The 25,294-nt window shown below is 47.2% G+C and overlaps 1 protein-coding gene across 3 annotated transcripts in view; it reads right to left on the bottom strand.

Annotated features, from left to right (window-relative positions):
- ATP7A (ATPase copper transporting alpha) overlaps positions 1-25,294 on the bottom strand; it is a 568,605-nt gene that overhangs the window by 130,310 nt on the left and 413,001 nt on the right. For all 3 annotated transcript variants that reach the window (XM_086918413.1, XM_086918412.1, XM_086918414.1), the window contains exons 8-12: positions 24,832-24,908; positions 20,294-20,516; positions 18,396-18,629; positions 16,768-16,859; positions 16,507-16,634 (exon numbers count right to left, since the gene is read on the bottom strand). In XM_086918413.1, the coding sequence (XP_086774539.1) occupies positions 16,507-16,634; positions 16,768-16,859; positions 18,396-18,629; positions 20,294-20,516; positions 24,832-24,908 (754 nt within the window). The remainder of the gene's footprint in view (positions 1-16,506; positions 16,635-16,767; positions 16,860-18,395; positions 18,630-20,293; positions 20,517-24,831; positions 24,909-25,294) is intronic.

Genomic DNA, 25,294 nt, shown 5'->3' with positions numbered 1-25,294 from the left:
AGGCCCAGGGCCTTGGCTGCCCTCATCAACACCACACTATAGGTTGCCCCCTCCTCCGTAGCCACGCTAGGAGGGGAGACAAAGCCAGTGTCAGGTGAAGTGTCTAACCCACTGGCTTCCCCAAGTTCACCTGCCCAGTCCTCATAAGACTGGTACTCACGTGTCAGAGGGTCCTCAGACCCCTCCCAATCCTCATCACCCACCACCTGGTACTCAGGTTCAGTAAAGGATGGGGCCGGTTCATGGAAAGTGAACTCTCCAAACGGCATCTGAATCGGCGCCGGGCGGTGCCGTTCCGGCGCCGGAACCGGGTTGAGGGGGGCGTCGGGGACGGTGCCGCTCGAGAACGGCGCCGGAGGTGACACCTGTGGCGTCGGCACCGGGGAGGTCGTTAAATCCACCGGCGACGACCCGGATCTGGAACCGGATCCAGCGGGGCCCTGCGGCGCCGGGCCCGAAGGCGCCGGCGGCGTCGGGGCCAAAGAGCCTGACGGCGTTAGGGCCGAAGCCCCCGACCCGCTAGGACCCCCAGACGGGGCCGCTGGGCCCGAAGGCGCCACGGAACCCGTCGGGGGAGAGAGGGACCTCATGGCCATGATGAACTGCTCGATCTCCACCGGCGTCTCGTTAGGCCCAGAGACCGGAGGGTATGAAGCTGGACGAGACTCAGACAGAGCCGCGTGGGCGGTGCCACCTGACCCCCCCCCCCCCCGGCCGCGTCGCGCAAGCGTTGGGGGGAGTCAGAAAAGCGATGACGTCTCTTCGACTTCTTGTGCTTACCTGACGACTTCGACCCTGAGGAGTGATGTCGACTCCCGGAGCTATGATGGCTCCGCTTCCGCGACCGGTCCCTCGACCTCCGTTCGGACCGGGACCTCTCTTGGAGCGGGGCCGACTGCCGGAGTTCGAGTCGCTTACGGGACCGCTCCCGTCTAGCTTTCGAAGTAAGGGCCCGGCAGTCGAGGCAGGTCTTGTCGTCGTGGTCGACGCCGAGACAGTGGAGACACCGACGGTGAGGATCCGTGACCGACATCGGTCGATCGCAATCTTCACAGGGCTTGAAACCAGGCATTTCCTTATCGGCACCGATCGGAGTCGAAGACTCGAAAAATGGAAGATCAAAAGATCAAAAAGAGTTAGTCAAAAAGTGACTAAGGTACCACTTTTTCCGGATCTGCGCTGCTGGCGCGGAAAAAAAAAAGAACTGACGTCAGCACGCGGAGGCGGCGTCTAAGTACTCCGACAACGTCATCACGGCGCCCATGACGCCGACGACGGACGTGGAGCCGCAGAGGACACCTACCGACACGCAAGGGTACTGCTACGCAAAAGTTTCCGTATCCAGTCTGACGCCTGGGGATATTCTAAGGTAAGGAATCTATCACTAACGTGTCTCTTTCAGATCCTGTGTGCCTCACACAGACAAGTCTCAGATAGCAAGGATTTTCCAAGGAAGGCAGGGAGCATTTTAAATGCCAGGCCTGATCCTCCCTGGACTGGAAACTAGGCATACCCGTCCTACTTGGGGTGACGTATGCAAATAGAACAATTGATGAACAGAATGATGAACAATGTCAAACACTCACCCACAGTCAGAGATCTAGACCCAAATCCATGTTGTTTTTCTCACCACGCCATTCAAATTTGGACCCAGCCATTTGCAAATCAGTCTTCTTGACCCTGCTCCCCATGGGAACAGTCCGGCCCGAACCATTGCCAGACGTGGGTTCCGTGCTCACCATGCTGCTGGATTCAAGCTATTCTGACTGATGAGGGGTGGTAACCTCAAACCGGTCCTAGGAAGCTGGTTTCCGGTCCAAGGAGGGCCTGCTCTGGCAGTTCAAGCTGGACTGTTCCCATGGGAAGCAGGGTCAAGACTGATTTGTTTATGGAAGGGTCCAAACTGGGCGAGCAATAAAATGATGGATATAGGCCCAGATCTCTGACTGGGAATGAGTGTTTGACATTGTTCAGAATTTTTTCCATCAATTGTTTTGTTTTTGTGCACATAGTGAAGATAAAGCAAACACCTCACAGAAAGCCACCAGCCTACTCATCCAAATCAAAGCTCCACTGCCCTCCAACACCAATCCACTCTGCGATGAATCATACTTCAGTCAAAGAAAATGCTATACATTGCTAGAATGAACATGGTTTACTTGGTATCCTAGTTTTCCATGATACGTTTCGACTTTGAATATCTAAGACTTAAGGATATCTCTGCCTAGGTGTGGAATGCCTGAACACACATTCAAATTGAAAATCATTTCATAAAGAGAGGAATATTTTCTATTTTGTTTTAAGCAAATCAAATCAGATTAAATGGAACAATACAAAGCCTTTTGGATAGAAAAATTGTTTATGTGATATACAAATGAAAATAAAAACAAACAACTAAATTAAAGCAGAAAATTGTGCATATGAGCACAACTCTCACGGGAATATCCATACTATCGCTTTATGATACTACTTTACTCCAAAATCCCAGAGTGCCCTGGAGTGTCAATTACATCATTTTGAGGTGATGGAACAGTTCGAGTAAGGATCTACCCTAGCAACCCCAGAAATCCTTCTGTACCAACCACTTTAGTTCTAAGTCCCTCTTCCATCCATCACTATCAAGTGCTTAGCACTTGTGTAACATTTGGGCAGGACACATATTGTACTGGAGAGTGGTAAGAGAAAGTACAAAAAAGTACAAAGATTTGTTAAAAAAATGGCAAAAACTTGTTGCGGTTTTTGTTTTTCTAAAACTACATAAGAATTACTGTGCTGATTGTCAACCTACACACTGCCTTGTAAATCAATGTGAAAAGAAAACAGGTGTTTACCATGTTTTCGTCATTTTTGTAAAAGGTGGTCAATATTTTAAGTGGGAAAAATGGGAGATCAAACTATGGGTGAACCCATATGGAGCTAGATATTTAGACAGAATGCAAAGTTTTTTTTAAAAAAACATTGGGGGCGTGGCCTAACTGGCGAAGATGGCGGTCGGAGTTTGCTAAAGCTCCGACCAGCCTACTAACATCCTGTGGTATTATCCTGCACTCAGACGTCCCCTAAGCAGTGCCCTGTACCGGAGACCCACATAGCGTCTGCCGGGTTCTCCAACGCAGGCCGGGGGTCCGGGTGAGTGGCGGCTGTGGTGATCGGGATCCCGCGGCCTGAAGCCGCCCAGTCGGGGTCAGAGGAGGGAGAGTCGGGGCCTCGATTTGCTGGCTGGGCCGGGAATAGAGGCCCAGAGGCCGGCGCAGCTGTGGTGGGGAAGCCGGGGCGGTGCCAGCCATCTCGCGGCGACGTCCCGCGGCTGCCCCCACCCCTCCGGGATTCTTGCGGCGAAGGAGTCCTTGTTGTGGGCGTTGGACACCGGACCAGAGAGGGGCCCGTCCAAGGGGCAGCCCAGTAGAGTGATCAAGACGGGCAGAAGCTCCAGAGCGGGAGCGGCCATATTAAGACAATCGGAAAAGAGCAGCGGTGAGAGGGTGAGTTGGCTGTGGGGTGCGGCTGCGATCGGAGGCTGCTACCGGGGGCTGTCTTTCTCCCCCCCCACCCAGACTCCACCCTCTACGTACTCTGCGGGCCTATCCAAGGGACATCAGGGGGTTCGGCGGCCGGGCCGCGGTGACGGCAGTGGTGCAGTGAAGGGGGGGGCAGGGCCCTCCAGGATACCTAGTCTCTCGCCTTGGGCTGCAGGTGGAGGATTAGCTGCTTGAGCGTGTGGTGTGACAAGTGCACTGGGGCCCCATCATGGACAGCACAGCGCAGCCCCCAGGAAAGGGAAAGGCGGTCCAGCTCCGGCCTCCCCCATCTGGATAGTGGTGTACTTAGGCCTCGCTGGCCTTGGGGTCATTGGCTGAGCCCGGGAGGGGCCAGGGTCCGTGGCGCGCGTCGGTGGTCTGGTCGGGCCACGGATTGGAGGATCAGGGCCCTTGGGGGCGAAGACAGGGGAACATTGGAGGACATTGGGGCTGTCCTCGAGGCGACGGTCACCTACTGGGGGGCTTGGAGTGGGACGGATCCTGCGTTGGGCCCGGTGTTCTGGTCTTTGGGCTGTATTGGTGCTCAGCCGGCACGACAGCTGCTCTTGAGGACTTGGTGGCAGGACATCCACTGAGACAATGACGTGGGACAAAGATGGCAGAGGGCCCTACCAAACAGGGCACCATAGATAAATTCACCGGAGTGGGTGCGGCTGCAGGGGCTGCGGGAACGCAGAGCCAGGTGCCGGACAATACAGAGTTAATGGCATCCATCACCCAGTCTCGAGATATGATACATGTGGAGATTGGGGCTGTTGGCTCCGATGTCATGCTGCTGCGGCAGGATTTGCGCAACGCCGTCGATCGCATAGCAGGGACGGAGGTCCGAATATCGGAGGTGGAAGATGATGTCACGACCCTTAAAAAGAAGGTGGCGGCTATGGAGAAGATTCAGAAGGGGTTGGCGCTGCAGGCAGAGGATGCTGAAGGGAGGGCTCGACGCAACAATCTCCGCTTCGTGGGATTTCCGGAGGGTTGCGAGGGAGATAGTGTGGAACGTTTTCTGACACAGTGGCTGGAGGGCTGGCTCCCCCCTGATGCCCTCTCCCGTTGCTTTGTGGTGGAGCGCGCTCATAGCGCCTTCATGCAGAAGCCCCCTCAGGGGGCGCGTCCCCGGCCGATCATCGACAAATTCTTGAACTATATGGACCGCGATACTATCCTGAAGCAGGTCAGAGCTAAGGAGTCTCTTACTTGAGACAATGTCAAGATCCTCATCTTCCCAGACTACACACGCCTGGTGCAGAGGCAATCCTTCTTAGCGGCCAAGGCTCGCCTTCGACAAGTGAAGATCCAGTATGCGCTGTTGTATCCAGTCCGCCTGAGAGTTGTATATAGGTCTCACACTTTGTTCTTTGACTCGCCGGAGGAGGTCTTTACATGGACTGATGAAACTGTGAGGGTGCGGGTTCACACACCGCCTGGCCGAAACTCGGATTTATCGTCCAGTGAAGTGGCCCGGAGGGGACAACAGGGCCAGCGGCGGGGCAGCAGGAGATCGAGGTCCAAGCGGCGATCGCTGTCTGGCACGGCCCCCCGGCAGGGGGGGCGGTCGTCAGAAAGACAGGCTTCAGTGGATTGATTAACCGGCTTTACGGGGACTGACATCCTTGTGAATGTATCTTGACGTCCGAATGGGCACATGTGTGGGGCTGGGTACCCGGTCACGTAGTGGTGGGCGGGAAGGGGTGAGGCTCTGAGGGGTATGGGTGATCAGTTGGGGATCCATTGGAAGGGTTGGTACCGGTCCCTCTGTTGGGGACCAGGCTCCTATCTGACCGCAACAGATGCTTCCATGTTTGGGAGGTATGGGGTGGGAGGTGTTGAGGGGGTTTGTTCAGTTTGTTTGATTGCGCATTCACGCCAATTACTTGGAAATCTTGCTGTATCTTGGAGAACACGTATGTATGCTGTAAGAATGTTTGCTTTTTGCCATGCTCGATACGGAGGTTGATCGGCGGATGACCACTGGATCCATGTGTGTTGTCAGTTGGAACGTCAGGGGGGCATTGGACAAGGTGAAGCGGGGAGCTCTTCTTCATTATGCTAAGAGGGCTGGGGCCGATGTGCTCCTGCTTCAGGAAACACACCTAATGGGTACCAAAGACTTTTGCCTCCAACGATATGGATATCTTCAGGTGTTTCACTCACGATTCACGAGATGCTCGGGTGGTGTGGCAGTGTTGATTCATCGTAGGGTCCAGTATGAGCACGAGAGACTTTGGTCTGACACGCAGGGACGGTATGTCTTCGTACAGGGCAAGATTGGGGGAGAGGTTGTGATCCTGGGTAGCGTATATGCACCGCCGCCACTACAGTGGTCCCCGGTGGAACGGATACTAACACTATGGGGGATATGCCAGATGTGCTCTCTTTGGTGAGGGAGATTGGAATGATGTCATGGACCGGGACCCCCCACCAAGTTGCATTCCCTGGCTGCGGGGTTAGACTGGACAGATGTCTGGAGACACATACAGGGTCCTCGCAGGGAATACATGTACTTTTCCTCAGCACACGATTCCTTTTCGAGACTCTATTACATATTTATCCCTAGGAGGATGGTACACAGAGTGATGTCAGCAAACATTATGCCTAGGGCCCTGTCTGATCATTCGCCCGTTGCACTCACAATTCGGATTGGCCCGGGGAGGCAACCTCTTAGATGGCGCGTGTCGGGGTGGCAGTTGCAAAAAGAGGAATATAGGGAACACCTGGCCAAGGAGATCGATAATTACCTGGTTGAGAATGTAGGGTCAGTTGAGTCATCAGCTGTGCTCTGGGAGGCAATGAAACCCACGTTGCGGGGGTGGATATTTCCTGGTGTGTGGCTGCGCGGAGGCAGCGGCAGAATGATCTGGTGCGTCGGAAGGTGGATATTGAGGCACTGGAGCATAGGGGTAGGGAGGTGGATGGGGGACCGGCTAGGAGACAATTGGCGTTGGCTCAGCAGCAGTACGTGGCACTCCTGCTGGATGAGGCTCGTCAGGCGTGGCTGGCAACGTGCAGTAGGGCCGGTCAATGGGGGGATAAATCGAGCAAAATGCTTCACCGTCTGTGCTGAGGTACATTCCATGCCCAGCCCTTACCACGGGTTGTGGACCCGGCGGGGGAGCCAATACTAGAGCCCTCTGCTATAGCAGAGAGCTTTGCAGCGTACTTTGAGGACCTGTACTCTTCCAAAGAATGTCTCGGGAGGAGGTTATTGTGAAATTTATCAATGATCTCCCGCCTAAGACCGTTTCGGATGAGGTGCGAGAGTACTTGGATCGGCCTCGGTCGGATGATGAACTCGGTGTGGCCTTGGGAGAATTGAATCCGGGTAAGGCTCCGGGTCCGAATAGGTTCCCCTGAGAATTTTTTAAAAGGTTTTTTTATACAGTTGGCCCCACACTTTTGGCCGGTGGTGGAGGAGACGCGGGAGGGTGGATTACTTCCCCCGGACTGGAGGCATACGGAGATAGTGGTGTTCCACACAGGCGCGGTTTCTCCTTGAGGGCGTCGGGGCTCCGCCCCCTTTACTTTAGCTGGCACAGTGGCACTGGTCAAAAAAAGCAAAGTGTTGTGTTTCACTGTTTTGTGTTACAGACACAGTGAACACAAACAGCCTAAACATGCAGCACTCGTTTTCGTTTCTTCCTTTTGTTTACAGGGTCTGGGGTGCGCGCACACTGCCTGCGATGATTCATTCTGCAGCGCCAGCAAGGCCGACGCTGAGTGACAAAGTCTACAGCTTTTGCGGGGCTGACGATCTCACAGCCCTGGGGCTTGTGATGTCATCAGCTCGGCAAAAGCATGGACTTGCAGACCAGTCTCCACCCCCTGATGCCGTGGGAATGAAATCAGCCCTGGGCGTTTTACAGTGAAGCCCTGTAGCGCCAGGGCTTCACGTCAATCAGGGAGTTGAGAATTGGTCACCCCACCCTTTCCCAACTCGTCACTGTGACGTGTTGGGAAAGGGTGGGGTTGAGGCTGTAAACAGACTGGAAGCTGAGAAATCGAGTCTGCGCAGACTCAAGATGGCTGCTTCCAGTGTGTTACACGTGGGTTGTTTTCAGAGCAGCCAGAAACCAACTCGTGGTCAAAGCCTCGTCTCATAGGCTGTAATGAGCAGGCGATTTTTGTTCTTTCAGGTATTTGTTTTTAAAAAAAAAAAGTTTCGTTCATTGTGGCCTCACATGACATCTCTTTTCACACTCTCTTCTTCCTCCCCCCTCCCCTTGCTGTTCACAAATTACGAGTCCCCTCCCTCCCACCCCCCTCCCCTTGCTGTTCACTCGCACCTTTCTGCTCACACTGGCCCTCCTGCATACATTGCCTGCCAGCTCCGTGATAATGTGCGGTATTTTCTGTAATGGCCCGGCTTTAGCACTCAGTAATTACAGGGTGGAGCATCCACTGATTCTTCCCTCAACCATGGTAATTTGCTGCTCTCACTACTACGAGTCTTGCTGATGAACTATGTGAAGGCGCAAATCTTACGTGAAAGGTGTTAAGTGTGTTTGTTACGGCATAACATGTTGTTTGTTAATTGATTGAGTAGTGCACAATCTTTGCAATGAAGAGATACTGGAAATGTTGCTTGGGAAACGGTTAAAATATAGGACCTGGCTTGACAAGTGATCTGGGATGGCCTTTTGTCTTCCAAAGGGAGCACAACATACCTTAATGCACGTGGTTATATTCAGCTTTATTTGGGGTTGTTCACTCATTTTTCACTGTTAAGTGTTTCAAAGAAGACAATGAGGATGGATCTTATGGCTCTGTCAAAGTTATGTTTCATTTGCTGTGTGGTCCTAGCGCTGTGTACTGAGTGTGGAAGCATTGCCATTCATAAAACGAAGCGTTCATAAAAAGTAAGTTTTGCCTGCATAGGATGGATACGTATTATGATCCTTCTCACAGAGGCCAGATCCATGCTATTCTCTACGACACACTATTTATGTTAGTAGTTCACCTAGTAATGGTAACTTTTGTTTTTTTAGCTGCATAGCATCCAGAAAACAAACGTTATTCACCAACACTGCAGCTTTTATAGACGATTGTGTGCTACGCCTGTCCTGCTTTATGTACATTTTTGAGAACCCTGTACAATTTTTAGATTGTGTGTCTGCCTTTGCTATTACTGGATCTCCCTGCATTGGCAGATATGATTGTCTAGACATCTTCGGCATTACAACCAGAAAAGAGATAAGTGTCACACTGGCCCTCCTGCATACATTGCCTGCCAGCTCCGTGATAATGTGCGGTATTTTCTGTAATGGCCCGGCTTTAGCACTCAGTAATTACATATTGCTGTGGGTGCCAGAGGGTGTCCTGGTTAGCACACCTATATCATGGGCCATGGAACACTCGTGTAAAATCACAGCAGCTCACTAATGGACTACTGACTGTTTGTGAACTCCCTGACATATTTTCTCAATCTTTGACAAGCAGTAGGTGTAACAGTTCAATCCCTTTGTCGTTTGGTTGTTTCTACATTCAATTGGATGCAATAATAATACTTCCCTAGTGATTTCCTTGGTTTTCTCGCCAATGATGAAATTAGCATTTGAATTTTCTAATTTCTACTCCCCTTATTTAATTTGGTTCATTAACATGGCTTCCACTGTGCACCACAGCGTGCAAACAGCACTTCACCCTCTGTGTTTATGTATGCATGTACTTTGCATTTCAATAGGCAAAAGCCAATACCCTGACTGTTTTTCATTATTATTAGAGCTTTCTTTCAATTTAACTGTGAACTTAAACGAATAACCAGTGATATGGCTGCTGTGGAAGGCCTTCAGTGGTGTAGTTGTCGGCAAGGACTTTTTGGAAAACTCTTGGAAGCCCTTGTGTCACTTGGGATATTTTAAGGAGAGGGGACCAAGCTTTACTTGCTAGGTGAAGTTTCAGAGGAATTACGTAACCACTAGAGTACAATTTTGTCTGTGCCAAAAGTGGTCACTGGCACATTAGAATATTTTTTTTAAGCTACTGTATCGAATACATTAAGCATGTCTACGAGGATCCTTACTCTGGTCTTTGTGGAAAGCAGTTGTTATTTGATGCTTAGTAATGTATTTTCCGTACCGCTACACAGTCTGAACCTTGACTGAAAGTCTCTGCAGAGGTTATTTGTTTCCAAATAATTTGATAATTGTGAGATAACAGCAGTTCTGAGGATTTTAGTGCTAGGTGGTAAAGGGACATCGGTCTGTAGTTGGGTAAAGTTTGATTCATGGGCAGTCAGTTTCTGAAGATGCTGAGTAAATATGACATCAAGCGTTTGAGGCACAATCCCCAGTAACGTGTGTAGATCAGTTTGATAACAGACTAGAACAGTTTGATGTTTTTTCGGCACAGGGATCTGTGGTTGAGGCAACAGTTTGAGATTATTCAAGGTCTTGTTGAGTGCATCTCCAGAAACAGCTGCAGACATATTCATGGTTGGTTACTGATTATCTAAGACCTTCCAGGGATTTGTGAGTTAGACCTAGATTAACCTGAGCATTGGTGTCTTGCTGCTGAAGATCGGCATCCGGCCAGCATAACTCTTTGGTGGGAGTTGCACATGTGTATAAGTGTGAGTCTTAAACTTTTTTTATAAATTTGAAATAGCTGTATAAAAAAACATTAACTTTTCACTTCAAATTTGGGAGTAAGCCCTTTTAGCTGTATATAACTGATTTGTAGGCTTACTCATTGTTCTAACATGCAGTTTCACAGGCAGGGCGGTACAATATTTCCCTGCAACTTCCTCTTTGTTTCAAGACTCAAAAGACTTCTGGGAATCATTTGTTGTGCCGTGCTTGGGATGCTTTAGGGTTCTAAAACTGTGTGCACAAGCTGGCTGCAAGCACCGTGATAACGCTGCAAAGAGAGAGACTGAATAGTGTATCAAACAGCATTTCTTCACTAAGATATGCGATTTACGAATAATAAAAATATACTCACTGATTGTTAGGGGCCACTACTAGGTGTCATTGAGCCGAGTAAAGGAACAGAAGAGGATCACAGGAATACTGTTTCATTTCGAGATGTTTACTTATGTTCCTTTATTTTCCCAGTAACAGCTTTTTTCAGACACAAAGAAAGAGACAGGAGAGGGGGAGTCAAAGTAAGGGAGGGGCGGATAAAGATGGGGAAAGACTGAGAGAGGAAAAGATAAAGACTTTAACAGCCAGTGTGACACCAAGACAGACACTGAAAGAAAGAGGAAGACATAAGACAGGGACTCTGAGACAGCCAAACTGAGGCAGAAAATACAAAGGCACTCATAGCCTGGGTGAATTCCAGACAGGAACAGAGAGAGCAGTAGGACATGCAAAGAGAGGAAGAGAGAAAGTGGAATATCAGATAGGGAGAGAGGCAGAGAAAGGGAGAGACAGAATAAATACAAAGATGCGGAGAGACATAATTCGGGATTAAATTGGGAAAGACACAGTTTGAAAGAGAGAAAGATTTAGTGACAGCAAGAAAAAAGAAAAAGCCGGAGAAAAGAAGGCGAGAAAGCCAGAGAACAGGAGAAATGAATGGGGAGTGTGAAAGAGACAGAAGAAAAGATGGAGAGAAAGAAGAGAAATATAAAATGAGGAGAGAATAGGGAAATAGGGAAAGAGAGAGAGACAGCACAAGACAAACAGACAGCTGAAAAAAGGGAGAGAAAGAAACTTGAAGAAAAAAACAGAGGACGATGAAGCGACAGGGAGGGAGAGGCAGGGAGGCTTCAAACAATGAGGGAAAAAGTGAAATAAGGAGGGAAAAAGGAAACTAAACACATTTCAGATTTGTAGAATTTGTGCCTTTCCACATATGCCTTAAGATTTGTTGCAGATGACAGTGAAGTTTTTTTATTCTTTGTCTCTGTAGTACTTGCTAGATTTGTTGGCCTTGGCAGAACTTTTTTCTTCCCTGAGTTGGTGTGCCTTAACCCTAGATTTTGAGGCACTCCTTTCCGAGCACTGCAGCACTGCCGCTCCAAGCCTTCCTCCAGGACTAATATTGCGGCCAAAACCCACCTGTCTACATATATGGTTCTGGTCTGGCGGCCCTCTTCTGATCGTATGGCGAACTGTGGACATCCACAAACAACTGCCCCTGCACACCCCAACTTACTGCACCCGCTGCCGCTGTTTCTTCTAGGCCTGCCTTTCCAGAACCAACACACAGTGCACTAATGGCTTATCTCTGGAGGCTCTATACAGCACTACTTGTAAGGCTGCGCCTCTTGTTTCACACCTTTACGTTGCACATTGTCCTTATTTTTACAGTATTGTTGTTGCTAACTGAGCACTGCTCAATCCCCCCACCTTTCCATTCCCCTTTGGGGAAGCCAGATGACAACACAGGGCAGATGGGAGGGCATGGGAGAGCAAAATGAAAACAGGGGGAAAGCAATCATGAGGTGGTGCCCAATAAGGAATGAAAAGATACATTTTGCCCCAAACGTTTGGTCCTTGTTTTTTCAGTGGAAAAGCCTTAATGTAAGATTCCAAGTGAAGGCAGGGTGAAGAAGCAGTCGTAAGCATGTAGAATGCCTTAGAAGAGCCCCAGTCACCAGCTAAGGGCTTCAGGCACCTCGGGCTCCCACTGGTTAATTGCTGACCAGAAGAGCCAAGGCTAGGCAGCATAGATCACAGCCCATATCAAGTTCCTAAAGGTGTTGTTGCACCAAGGATATTGTTAATGTTTTTCCTAGAGAGAGATCAGAGTTTTGTCTAATGGAAGTTTTAACTCATTGAAAGGTAGCACAGAAGGTTAATGTGCCTGCTGCAAAGAACATGTACCTGATGCATATCACAAAATGCACATGATGTAAATAGGTCAGTGAGTCACTGCTTTTGTCAGAGAGATCCTTTTGTTACTTGCAGTTTGTAAGTTAAAATCCTAACATACAAATGCGAGCTAATAACGGTCATCTAAGAGCTGCATGCAAACTGCAAGGATAAAATTGGAGTGGTATGTATGAAGCTCTGTGGTTATACTGAATAAGCAGCTACCTATGTTATGACATCTATTAATGTAAGAACTGCACTTTCACAATTGCTTTATTAACCTTCCTGCTTTCTCAAATTTGCTTGAAAATGCACCATTTGTCCACGCTTTTTTCAAAATTTTCTCGGGGGGAAATCCCCCCGAACTCTCCTTAGGGGGTTCGGGCTCGCTCGCTGCGCTCGCTCGCTACGGTGCAGTATGATTATCATTTTACGCCACACCACTTACAAAAGTCACCAGCCGCCACTGGTTCCACAAACCAGGCAGACCTCCGGATCAGCATGCATCATATCCCCCCATCTCCCTCCTCAATATCGAGGCAAAGGTGTGGGCCAAGGCTGGACTCTGGTACACCCGGACCAGGAAGGGTTCATGAATCAGAGGGCGACCCGCCACAACATTAGGCGTGCGCACGTGGCTGTGTCGACCCATGGGCAGCCCGGGGAGTCGGCGGCGATACTGCTGGCAGACATGGACAGGGCCTTCGATTCTCTGAGTTGGGTATACCTGCTCGCATTTCTGCGGAGGCTCAATCTGGGACCGCAGTTTTTGGCTTATATGCAGCTGCTATATACTACCTTAATGGCCTCGGTGCAGGTGGTGGGGGCGATTTCTCGTTCCTTCCCTATCCGGAGGGCTACCCGCCAGGGCTGCCCCCTCTCCCCCTACCTTTTTGCGCTCGCCATGGAGCCGCTGGCAGCCTGGGTGCGAATAGATGCTCAGCTTAATGGGTTTAGATGGGCACCAGGACTTACAGATAAGATAGCATTGTACGCGGACGACGTCCTGTTCTTTCTTACAGGCTTGGATAGATCGGGGTCACGATTACTGCGCATTTTCCGGATTTTCGGTGAGAACTCTGGGCTATATATGAACCCCTGTAAATCCACACTCTGGGTCCTGGGGGGTGGTTCTGGGGTGGGGGAATGGGCATCGGCCATACAATTGGCGACGGGGGTATTTTTGTCCGATGTCCCGGCGGTAGCCAGGGAGCGTAATTTGGCCCCAGTGTGGGATCGTACTAAGGAGGATCTCAAGGTGTGATCTTGCATGCCCCTAGCTATATTTAAGATGGTGACGCTCCCTCGCCTTCTCTACCAGTTACAAAACCATCCCTACCAGATTTCACCCCTATGGTTCCTGCAGGTCAATTCGGCACTGGGCGGGTTTTTATGGGGGGGAGGCGCGGTTAGGGTGGCCCTGCGCACATGCTTCCTATCTACGTACATGGGGGGACTAGCTACTTCGGATGTTCTCTCCTACTACCAAGATGCACACTTGCTGGTTCTCAACAAATGGTGGTACGGGGATAGGAATGACCCAGCGTATGCGGTTGAGCGGCAGCTCATGGGCGGTCACTCTTTGCATACGTTACTGTACCCCGCGCCGCGTCGGAAGACTCTGACCCTGGCCACACAGGTTGTGTTTCATATTTGGAGGCAGGCCCAGCGTAGGATGGGGTGGTGGAATGTTCTGACTAGAGAGACTAGAGAGACTCCCAGCTTGCTGCCCTGCAAGGTTTTAGGGGGTGGGACTCCATTGGCATCTCGGTTCTGGGGGATGTGATGTCCGATGTAACGCTTAAATCATTTCAGTATCTGCGGGATGAGTACGCCATACCACGTTCCCAGTTTTTTAGATACCTCCAGTTCCGGCACGCGCTGGCGCCTTGTCTGGAGGGCCTGGAATCTCTCCCCGACTTCAGCCCCATCGAAGCTAAGGTCTTTTTGGGGGAGCTGCCAGACCGCAAGATTTCCCGCATATATCAGACACTGATCATTCACTGTTCCGCAACTCTACAGCGGCTCAAGACGGCTTGGGAGGAGGATCTAGGGGACCTGGAGGAGGAGGATTGGGCTGAGGCCCTAGCAAGTCCGCGGGGCGGCAATAGCTACGCGACTGCGCCTGATTCAATTTAAATACTTACATCGGGTGTATTTTACCAGGGTGCGCTTGTGGAGGGCAGGAATGATTGTATCCCCCGAGTGTCTTAGATGTGGCTCAGAAGAGGGCGCCTTTTTGCACACAGTCTGGAGTTGTCTTTCGCTACACAGGATTTGGGAAGGGGTGTTTTCCTGTCTTTCAGAAGTGCTGGGTTGGGAGCTTCCTCACACGCCGCGTTTGGCACTATTACACGTCATGGAGGGGGCGGGGGGCAATAGATATAAGCGACATCTCTTGTTGCTTGGTCTCACGTTGGCAAAAAGGGACATAGCGAGGGCGTGGAAGGCACCCCAGGCCCAGCCGCTGACCGCATGGAGAAATGGGCTAGATTTCTGCATGGGCCTTGAACAGCCGATCTTTACTGCCAGGGGGTGTCCCCGTAAACATTATACGATTTGGAAACGATGGGCAGACTACCAGGGACTGGACTTGGATACGCCGATGGAAGGGGATGCCCCTCTGACAGGTTGATGAGTGTGAAGACGAGACCTTGGAGAGGGGAGGGAGGGTTTAGTATGTGCTTCCAGTGTACTGCTACGTGTTTCCGAGGGGGTGTGGGCGCAATCAGAGGGAGGTGGGGTGGGGTGTTCTTGTTAGTTTCTTCAATATAAAAAGTCACTGTCATTTGCTATTGTGCATTGGATGTGCGCAGCTGTCTCTGGGGTTTCGGAGCTCTGCAGTGTATGTGAAACATGACGAATAAAGCTTGTTTAAAAAAAAACATTATTACTGAATTCACAAAATAACGAATATATTTTGGAAATAGAATTGGTGTCAAGGTTTGCATCTGTAAACATTCTTATGGACTACTGACCAATGAGATTGTCAATGACAATCAAAAACTCCGGCCACAAATGTCAACTTCATTACAGCAGTTTTCCATGATGGCATAAACTTGTACTGAATAGCCATCTCAGAGTATACTCTTTATGCCTTATCAATGGGATGATTTCTTGGTCATGATATACGTTTTACTTCTCGTTTTTATGGGGGGATCACGTTGGATATTTCCTTTGATGCAGTTTTAACCAGCATCGAGGTTCCAGAACCTTTATAGGAAATCACCATCGCAATTGTAGTGACAACTTACAGAATTTCTTTTCATTCCGAACTATTGTTCAGGATCAACATTTGAGGTTCATACACTAACTTTGGCCTGAACAACTTTATCGATGTGGATTGGCAAGCAAACTATTTTCCTAGCAAGTCAAGTAACTAAACAGAATCGCTCATTTATCCAGTTTGGAATCTATTGATATTATGGCCCTGAAACACCAATGCTAGACAACCTTTTCACATATAATTAGGATCAGTGAGCAAGGTCTGTTCCAGCATCCCCAAGGAAAGATTTCTTAAGATTCAAAACAATATCTCCGACTCTGATCATCACCCACCCTTCAGCTTTTCTCATCCAAATTCAAAACCAAGATCATGGGTTACATAGAAAAAGCTTTGCCAGCTCTTATACATACATGGTGAAGCAGACAGAACAATTATTGTGACGTTCAGTTGCCATCCATTACAATAAATATGAGACATAGAATAGGCCCCGGTATCGCTTTGCTATGATTAGTCAGATAGCATGTGCTAGTTTCCATCCTAGCAAATAGGATCTTTTACACCAGATCAATGTGATTAACAAAGTAAGTGAAGCAATCAGGAGGGGAATAACAAAAGTGGTTTACACAGCATGACCATTAAGTTACAAGAATAGAAAAAGCAAAAGAGGTTTACTAAAACGGAGTAACCAATATATTAACACTGTGGAATGATATAACAAACTATTGTCAAATCAAGAAATCACTCATGAGACCTGTACCATACATTTCGAGATTTCCCAAACCAATATCAATTATCACTACCCACTGGATGTTTATAGTAAAATGTTGTAAACTCCATTATTTGTTTGTGAACATATCCCACACACAAGTCTTTCATCTCTTCTCTCACCCTAAAGATATGCTAAAATATTCTGCAATAGGAAAATAATTTATTATTGCAAACATAATTATCCCCCAATGAACTTTTGTCCAAAAAACAAAAGTACCTGTGATGAGGGACTCATCAACCAAAGAATGGCCCTCGATAACCCGTCCATCCACTGGAAACTTGCCTCCAGGGACCACCTTAACAATGTCGTTCCGCTGCACCAGCTCGACTTCCACCTGGTCCTCACTGTTCATGAAGCAAAAATGAACATAATACCATGGTATTAACAAACAAATATGTTGACCAAGTTATGAAGCACTGATTAAAAAATGTAAAAAAACTAAGGAAAAACATTAACACCTGCTGAAAAAGATAATACCTTATGATGGAATTGTCGGCTGCCAGATGCACTACGGTAGCCTCTGTGGCCTGTAAAGAAATTAGTCGTGACAGAGCCTCCGATGTTTTACCCTACAATAATAAAAAAAAATACAAGAAAGCATTAGAACTACAACCACATTTGCTACAGTGCTCCAGGAAACCGTAGAAAGAATGCTGATGGTATTAAAAAATATAAAGATAAAAGATTAATTGTCCTCTAACCATCAAACTTATTATAAGATGACATTGGGGAGAATGAGTGTTAAGCAAGCCTCACTGGTCTCACTCTCTTGGGAATGACATGGTTCAAAGCTTTAATTGATGCAAGTAACATATTACAAAGACGACAACTCAATTTTGGCTTACCTCTCAGTCTTTTATGTCAGGAGCCAGATTTACCTGGAAAACCATGACTTTACACATTGTCTGAAACCTTTAGACAGGACCGCCTCAGCAATTCAACATGCAGTTCACAGAAGGAATTAAAGAGGCACTTAGGAGTTAAAATGTTTAAAATATCTAAAAACTGCATTTCACACATAGCCTTTTTAGTCATTGCATTGTGTAGACATTCTGTAAGGTTTCTACAAATATAGCCAAAAGTTGACATCAAAGGTCTAACAAATAAAGATCTATCTCACAAAGTACCAATGAATACCTTACGGAATGAGGATATACAGTGAAACCTCAACTGGCTCCAAATGAGATAACATTATAAATATCAAATATCATGCTGAGTAGCATATAACACACAGCAACCAAAGTGAAAATGACAGGCATAAAATACATTACCTACCGAAATGAAAAATCTATATGTCAAACTACAGAACAGATTGGATATACAATCTAAGAGTGCACTGGAGCCCTTTATATTGGAAAACCATTATCGGCCAATCATACACGAGTCAGAAAACAACAAAATAAAGCTGTAGCACCGGATTACAAATATAAACGTTAATTTCCTGTCATGTTCAAGGATGCTCAAACAGATTATTAAACCAAAATCCATTCATAAAGAACTCAGATGGTATGAACCAGGGGGAGGCCTGCTGAAGTATGATGTTGAGAACACTTATTCTTATGAAGGGTTTGTGTAAGTGGGCACAAGTAAACATTCAATATAGAGAAAAGAGGATGGGAGGAAACGTGAGAATATCAAAATGAAACAAAACAACATAAAAGGCAAAAGTGTGAGTAAAATGAAAAAGATAAGTCAAAGAATACACTAAAAAGCACTGAAACTGACCACAGAAATAACATATGCAAATAAAAAAATCCCTATGTAACAAAAGTCATATTTCTCAGTTAAGGGTTAGGAAGCAGGATACTACTAGTTATGGGTAGAGCAGAGGAAGCACATATATATAAAAATAACAAGGGCATAAGAAGGAAGTGGCGGAAAAGCAGTACTTCTAGTAATAAGAGGGTGTGCTGATGTTGAAGAGGTGAGAACTTCTTTAACAGAAAAGAGGGAGTGTGAGCACTGAGGGGAAGTGGTCATACATAGTGCACCATTACCTTCAACCCACTCAAAAAAAACATAACACCAGGAAACAAGAAGGGAGAATAAACGTCTACCATCAGCTTAATACTGTTAATAGAGGAGTTTTTATAGCCCACACTTACCTTAGCAATATGCTCCAGCCAGCGGCCTAATGCAATAAACACAAACAACATTGGTGGGGTGTCGAAGAAGGTGATCGGGTTCACTTTGGCTTTCTCGATCATGGCGACCAGAAGAACGATACACGAATAGACAAAAGCAATGGTGGTGGCAAGTACGATCAGCACATCCATGTTGGCCGTCCTGTGCTTCAACGCTTTGAATGCTTGAATGTAGAAGTACCAGCCACCTAAAAACTGCAACATGATTAACAGTTAATAACCAGTGACAAGATAAGTGTGAACTTAGGTTACGTTAAATTCTTCTGAGTTGAGAAGATTGAAAAAGAAAGGGATCTTGTCATCTAATATTTGTAGTCCAGCCTAACAATAACAAAACTTTTTGGGGGATATATCGACATGATTTTAACCTTTAGAACTTGTCAACAAGAATGGATGATGTGTGGTTAAATTAAAGGACTCAAGAGGAGGATTCAGGGGAGTGCACTTATTTAAAAGTGGGTAAAAACGTCAGCTTTCTCTGGTATCCTCATGAATCTTACACCTACATATGATATACGATGACTGTGTCCTGATGAGCTTACCTGTCTACATTACTCTGGTTCATGCTCTAAACTTGGCTACATGTATGTTTCAATGTTAGTTTAAAGGCACCCCTTTCAAAATATAAACTAAAACTTTGCCGGCATACCAAGTAGCAGCCTTTGCCAACAACTGACCGGAGAGTGCAAAATAGCATTTGGGGGCATGAAGATCATGTAATATGAGAGGATACGAAACAGGATTTGTGGACTAATGGGCGTATAAAGGTAAACCCTGATCAAAACTCAAGAGCAGCCTAAGGGAGATCAGGTGCCCAGACATGCATGTATCTGCCTCTCCAAGCATTCTCCTTCCCATTTTCATTAGTGGTTGCTGGCTTCTACACGCAGAGTAGCAGCCCGCTATTCTGGACCGCCCTTCACTTACCCTTTGAAACACACTTTATAATTACTTGAAAATACAACAAAGAAGCCACACCCAGGTTTATGACTCCCTCCCTCAATCTTTACTGTTAAATGTCCACATTCAATAGCCACATGGAACCATGTAGTGTCATCTGGCAGTGTCAAGGAGCTGACGCCGCCAGAACTGCAACAGGTTTTGGCCATCAAAATATTTCATCCTGGGTTTTAGCCACCATTTTGGAGGCCAATAACTCTTGTACCCCCAGGACCACCTATCTCCAAGGAATTAAAAGAGGGAAGAAAAAGCCAAGAATATCACCATAAGCTACACACAGTGAGTGTGTAACACATAACACAAACCCCCCTTCCTCAGTCCGCATGCACGCCCCAAAGTGATACAGAATGTAGAAAATTAAGTTATAGTTTCATTAAATATCAATGACACCAGCCCGCCCTAATATCCTTTATCCCTTTGTTGGAATGAATATCTTGGCAGGGGATTAATAGCTTAAAAACTACTGGAGACAGTACCATGAAGCTAAAAGCAGAGACTTCTGCTCTAACTGGCCAGCCGTCCTATGTATCGGAATAATTCAACTTCCCCTTTGTAAAAGTGTTTAAAAAAGGAAGTTTGGGGTTTGGAGGTCCCAGAACAACTTGAAGAGCAAACCTGAGACTGTATCGCTTATCATTGCAGGATGTACTGCACTTCTGTTAAAAATGTATAGATAAGACAAGAGGGTGCGCCTTCGGAGGTAACCTGGCCCAGCACTGAAAATAAAGAACAAAAAATAAACCTCTGGACTAAGCAAGGGTACCTAGATGCTGGGCAGCCGCAAAGCCAAAGCATCATAAACAGGGTTAAATGCAGTCTCACAATAGTTCATACCATTTATTAATTTCACACCAACATAAATAAAGTTATTGGAAAGAAGAGCTGCCGTTTAGAATTACCTGAACAGGTACACACAACAGGAAGGAGAGCAAATTCATGATGGATAATCCAGGGACGAGTTGGCGCTCGAGGAACATATTGCTGTGAAACTGTTCTGCGTCATCCGTACTCATGTTGTGGTGGTGAACAACAGAATGGTGATCTTCCATAATCATCATGTGAATCATTAGCCCCATGACAGGAATGCAGAAGAACAAGCTCACCAAAAAGGACCTCCTCCACCTATCAAAAGGATGCACAAAATAGATCAGTCCAAGGAGCACCCAATGGATGCCAAGCCAGCAGAGGATGAGGTGGCTCAAAACTGTCCTTACTGTATAGGGACCTATACTTCTTAGAGGAAAATGTTTAAGTGAACAGAGACTTTTACCCAGGCAAATAAAGAAATCAAGGCAGAAGTACGTGCATTACCCTATAGTTTGGCTGAGCAACTTGTAGTTGGGCCCAGGAAGCATTACACAAATGAATCTTTCACAGTCCTACGAAAAAACGAAACACGGCAGTAGCTTGCAGGACAAAGCTTTCATGAAAAAGTGACAGCTGAGATGAAGAGGGATACATGTATCCAGACAGAACATAACTGTCTGGACTCTCGATGGGAACAGATTTGGTCCCAGCTGGCTTGATACTGCCGGAAGTCATAATGCTGAGGCCCTGGGTCTCCTGCTGCTTTGTTGATTTGTATTTGGGCTGAGAAGCTAGCACATATTGTTTAGACATCTACACCGATACTGGGACAATGTATCAAATCAGTGTCTATTTTTTAGGTGAGTATCTGCACAAGAACTGAAAATTACAGAATTCCATCTGGTGAATAGGTCATACAGTGCAAACTTCGAGCATCAGAGAATTGCCACTAAAGTACTTCCATCTAGAGGCTCGAGATAATTATCCAGTACAACTTCAACTTAAAATTGCATGAACGCAGGATGGCACTCTATGCGGACGATGTCCTGTTCTTCCTCACTAACCTCAATAGGTCAGGACCTCGTGTTCTTGAAATAATGCAAATCTTCGGTGAGACCTCGGGCCTATACCTTAATCCCCGTAAATCGACGCTAGGGGTGCTGGGAGACCGGGCTGGAGTGGCCGATTGGGCTTCAGCGCTGCAGGTCGCGGATGGAGGTATCAAATATCTGGGAGTATTTCTCTCTGTGGTCCCTGCTGTCTCTTGGGAGCGCAATGTGGTACCAGTATGGGATAGGGTCCGGACTGACATGAAGACTTGGTCCCGCATGCCTCTGACTATATACGGCAGGTCTGCCATTTTTAAAATGGTAGCACTCCCCCGATTACTCTATCAACTGCAGAATTACCCCTACCCTATATCTCCCCAGTGGTTCCGTCAAGTGAATACAGCACTGGGACAATTCCTTTGGGAGGGAGGTGTGGTGCGGGTGGCGCTGTGGACGTGTTTTCTCTCAACGTACTGTGGGGGTCTTGTGTCCACGGATGTCCTGTCGTACTATCAGGCCTCTCATCTCCTAGTTCTAAATGACTGGTGGTACGGGGACAGGAGCGACCCAGCATACGCCCTGGAACGCTATCTGATGGGGAACAACTCTTTACATCAGATATTATACGCGGCACACCTTCGTAGGGGGCTCCCGCAGGCAACCCAGCAGGTATTCCAGATTTGGAGACAGACATTGTGTCGTATGGGATGGTGGGGCAGACTGACTGTGGAGACCCCGCTGTGGCGGAATGGACGCTTCCCGGCTCTGGAGTCCCTTCGGGGATTCGGGGGTTGGGACGCCATCGGGATCTCGAGATTAGGGGATGTTATGTTGGGTACTACGCTTAAATCCTTTCAGGACCTTCGAATGGAATACGGTATGCCCCGGACCCAATTTTTCAAATATTTGCAATTCTGTCACGCCATTACACCAAGTCTAGTGGGATTGGATTCTCTCCCAGAGTTTAGTCCCGTGGAGGCCAAGGTTTTCATGGGGGACTTGGGGGACAAAAAGATATCACGCATATACCAGACTCTCACCACACATTGTTCCTCGACACTACAGAAGCTTAGGGAGTCGTGGGTAGGGGATGTTGGGGCACTGGAGGAGGAGGATTGGCGGGAGGCACTGGAGGCTCCTAGAGGTGCGGCGATAGCAATGAGATTGAGGCTTATTCAATTTAAATATCTCCACAGAATTTATTATACTAGGGAGCGGCTGTGGAAAGCAGGTCTTATCGCAAGCCCGAACTGTCTGAGATGTGGTGGGGAAGTGGGGACACTGCTACACACGGTGTGGGACTACACCTCACTAGCTAGATTCTGGGGAGGAGTGTGGGGTTGTCTGGCAGAGGTTCTGGGGTGGGAACTCCCGTGAACGGCACAACTGGGCCTGCTACATGTGATGGAGGGGGTAGGTGGGAATAGGTACAAGAGGCACTTATTAGTCTTAGGCTTGACCCTTGCTAAAAGGGATATAGTAAAAGCATGGAAAGATCCTCGAGCTCCCTCTGTTCCGGTGTGGAAGAGGGGGGTTGGACTTCTGCATGGGTTTGCAGCAGCCAATCTTTGTGGCCCGGGGCTGCCCACGAAAACATTATCGGATTTGGAAGAGGTGGGCCGACTACAGGGGCTTGTGGCTGGACCCTCCGGTAGAGCGTGAGGTTACAGTGGGGAATGTGTGCTGAACTACAATTATGGATCTATAGATGATACAGACCTGAGCCACATAGTACTGACCAAAGGGGACAGGGTTGTGTGACTCGGGGGGGGGGGGGGGGGGGACTTTTACCAGGGAAGGGGGAGGGTTGGAGGGGGGAAGGGGGGACTTTTACTGTTTTCAGTTAGATATTGTTGCCGTATAAAATGATATACAGATTGCTGTGAAAATGATGCTTTGTATTGCCTGGTGGCTGCTTCCGACATGTGGGGGGTCGCATTATATGTGCAATCTATCAAATAAAATCTGTATTTAAAAAAAAAAAATTGCATGAACGGGTCACTTCATGTTGCTCAATGACTCTGACACAGTAACAGTTCTTTAACACTACTATCTACTGACCCACAGCACCGCAATCACGAGCGGTTCTTTGCCCAGCAGATTAACTATATCTTGCTCTACAAGAAGAGTGCCTGCAGAAGACAGTCTCGATTTCAAAGTCAGGCCGGGAGACCATCTTGCTTCTTCTTGCAATACAGCATGACTTAACTAGCATGCAAATGGATGATCTGACTACTGTGCAGAGGAGGTTTTCCCAATAGAAGTATCCAAGGGACTTGTCTTTTCCAGATTCCTAACTAATATGGGAAACTCAAGGCATTTGCGTAATCTCTTCATGTGTTCAGAGTTAACTCTGACTATTTTGTTTGGAATCCCATCCAGGTACTGCCACACAGGTAACCCCCATTCACTTACCCATATTGGTCAGAGATCTAGGGTGGGTGAAATAGGAGACCTGGGTTTTAATCCCAGGCAAAAGAGCTTCTAATGTAACATCAGGACCAATTTCCTTCTTCATAACACAGTGGCACTTTATTCGAGGCTCAACGTCCTTGCAGTACAGTAAGGGATCCTCTACAAGACCCACAACCCATAGCTTGCTTTTGTTTGTACAAAGTGCTGTTCATACCTAATGCAGTTCCATCAGTCTTCATCAGCATGTGGCTACATCAAGACACCCAAAGTTGCACCAATACATTTGCTATTGGAATAGGAGTATCAGATGACTTCATGCCCTGCAGAACGTAATGCTCCAACCTTGGGCTTTCCTTTTTCAAATCATCGTTTTAAAGTGTGCTACTCAAAATGGCTAAATTGATGTGAACCAGGAATACAAATTCCAGAATGCAAAATGTTGTTAAAGGCAAACCACAGACTGGAAAATAGTGTCACTGGTCTCATGAAGTCATGTGACAACCTCAAGGAAACAGTGCGGGTAGATCTTTTGCATGAAGTGCCCGAAGAGAAGGAGAGATTGGGTCTCGGGGATACAAAATTGCCAGCAAGGAATTGCACAGAAGACTCTGCGTAGAAGGCTAGTTAGGAAGAGAAGAAGGCAGAGTTAACAAGGTGCGACAAAAGATGTGTGGACAAGGCATTCTGCATGTCCACCTCCATGTTGCCTCTTCTTGCTTCACATCACCCAAGAGAACCACCTGAATAGAATAAGGGTAAAGCAGGACATCTTTTAAAAACAGCAGGTATGATGAGACCGGGCAAAAAGGAAACTGCCCTACAGGGCCAAGAAGGTGAGAGCGCACCCCGGAGCACATATGAATAATCCAGGAGTCAGGAATTGAGGGCAGATAATCTACAGACTGATAACATGCTAACATGAATTTACTGCACTGAAGTCATGTAGAACTGTCAGCCGCCGCAAGTCTCTGATTCCCAAGTCAGCGTCAGCTTTATTAACAGACAGCATCTAGGTCACTTTAATGTGAATTAATCTTTCTGCATGGAGCCCAGTCTTGAAAATATACTACACTGATACTACAGTTTGAAAAGGAACACATTTTTCCTCAAATCACAGATTATTTCATAGATCTCATTTAAAATCTGTTAAGGAAAATGATACCTACTGCCTTATTTCTTGCTTGTGATCGAGGTGACTTGCAGATCTATCCTTCTTGACAAAAGTTGAGTCAAACCCTAAGTCCTGTATGAAAAAAAGCAGATCAATTATGAAACAATTTCACACCAGTTGCGCTAATTAAAATAAGTCAACAATAAGTTATATGATCTTATAGATGCTACTAAAGAAAATAAATTAACAATTTCCACATGCTCCCCTTGCTAGTAAGATTGTCATAGTTTCCTTGTATGTAGTATCCCAGTGCTCTCACACCCTCCACACAGTACAAATCAGCTTGGGAAAGTACACACAGCCAACAACCTGTGTGTATCGCACACACCAAGGACTGAAAATCAGACAGCATTGCTAGCTGCCATGATTTGTGTGTCTATTTTCTTAATTTGTTTACATTTATTGGGCCCACGAAAGTCAACCTCTAGCCCATATAATCATTAAAACCACAACAGCAA

This window comes from Lissotriton vulgaris, chromosome 4_1 (assembly GCF_964263255.1).
Source record: "Lissotriton vulgaris chromosome 4_1, aLisVul1.2, whole genome shotgun sequence".
In the NCBI taxonomy this organism is placed as follows: domain Eukaryota; kingdom Metazoa; phylum Chordata; class Amphibia; order Caudata; family Salamandridae; genus Lissotriton; species Lissotriton vulgaris.
This window is presented reverse-complemented; position numbering and strand designations above follow the sequence as displayed.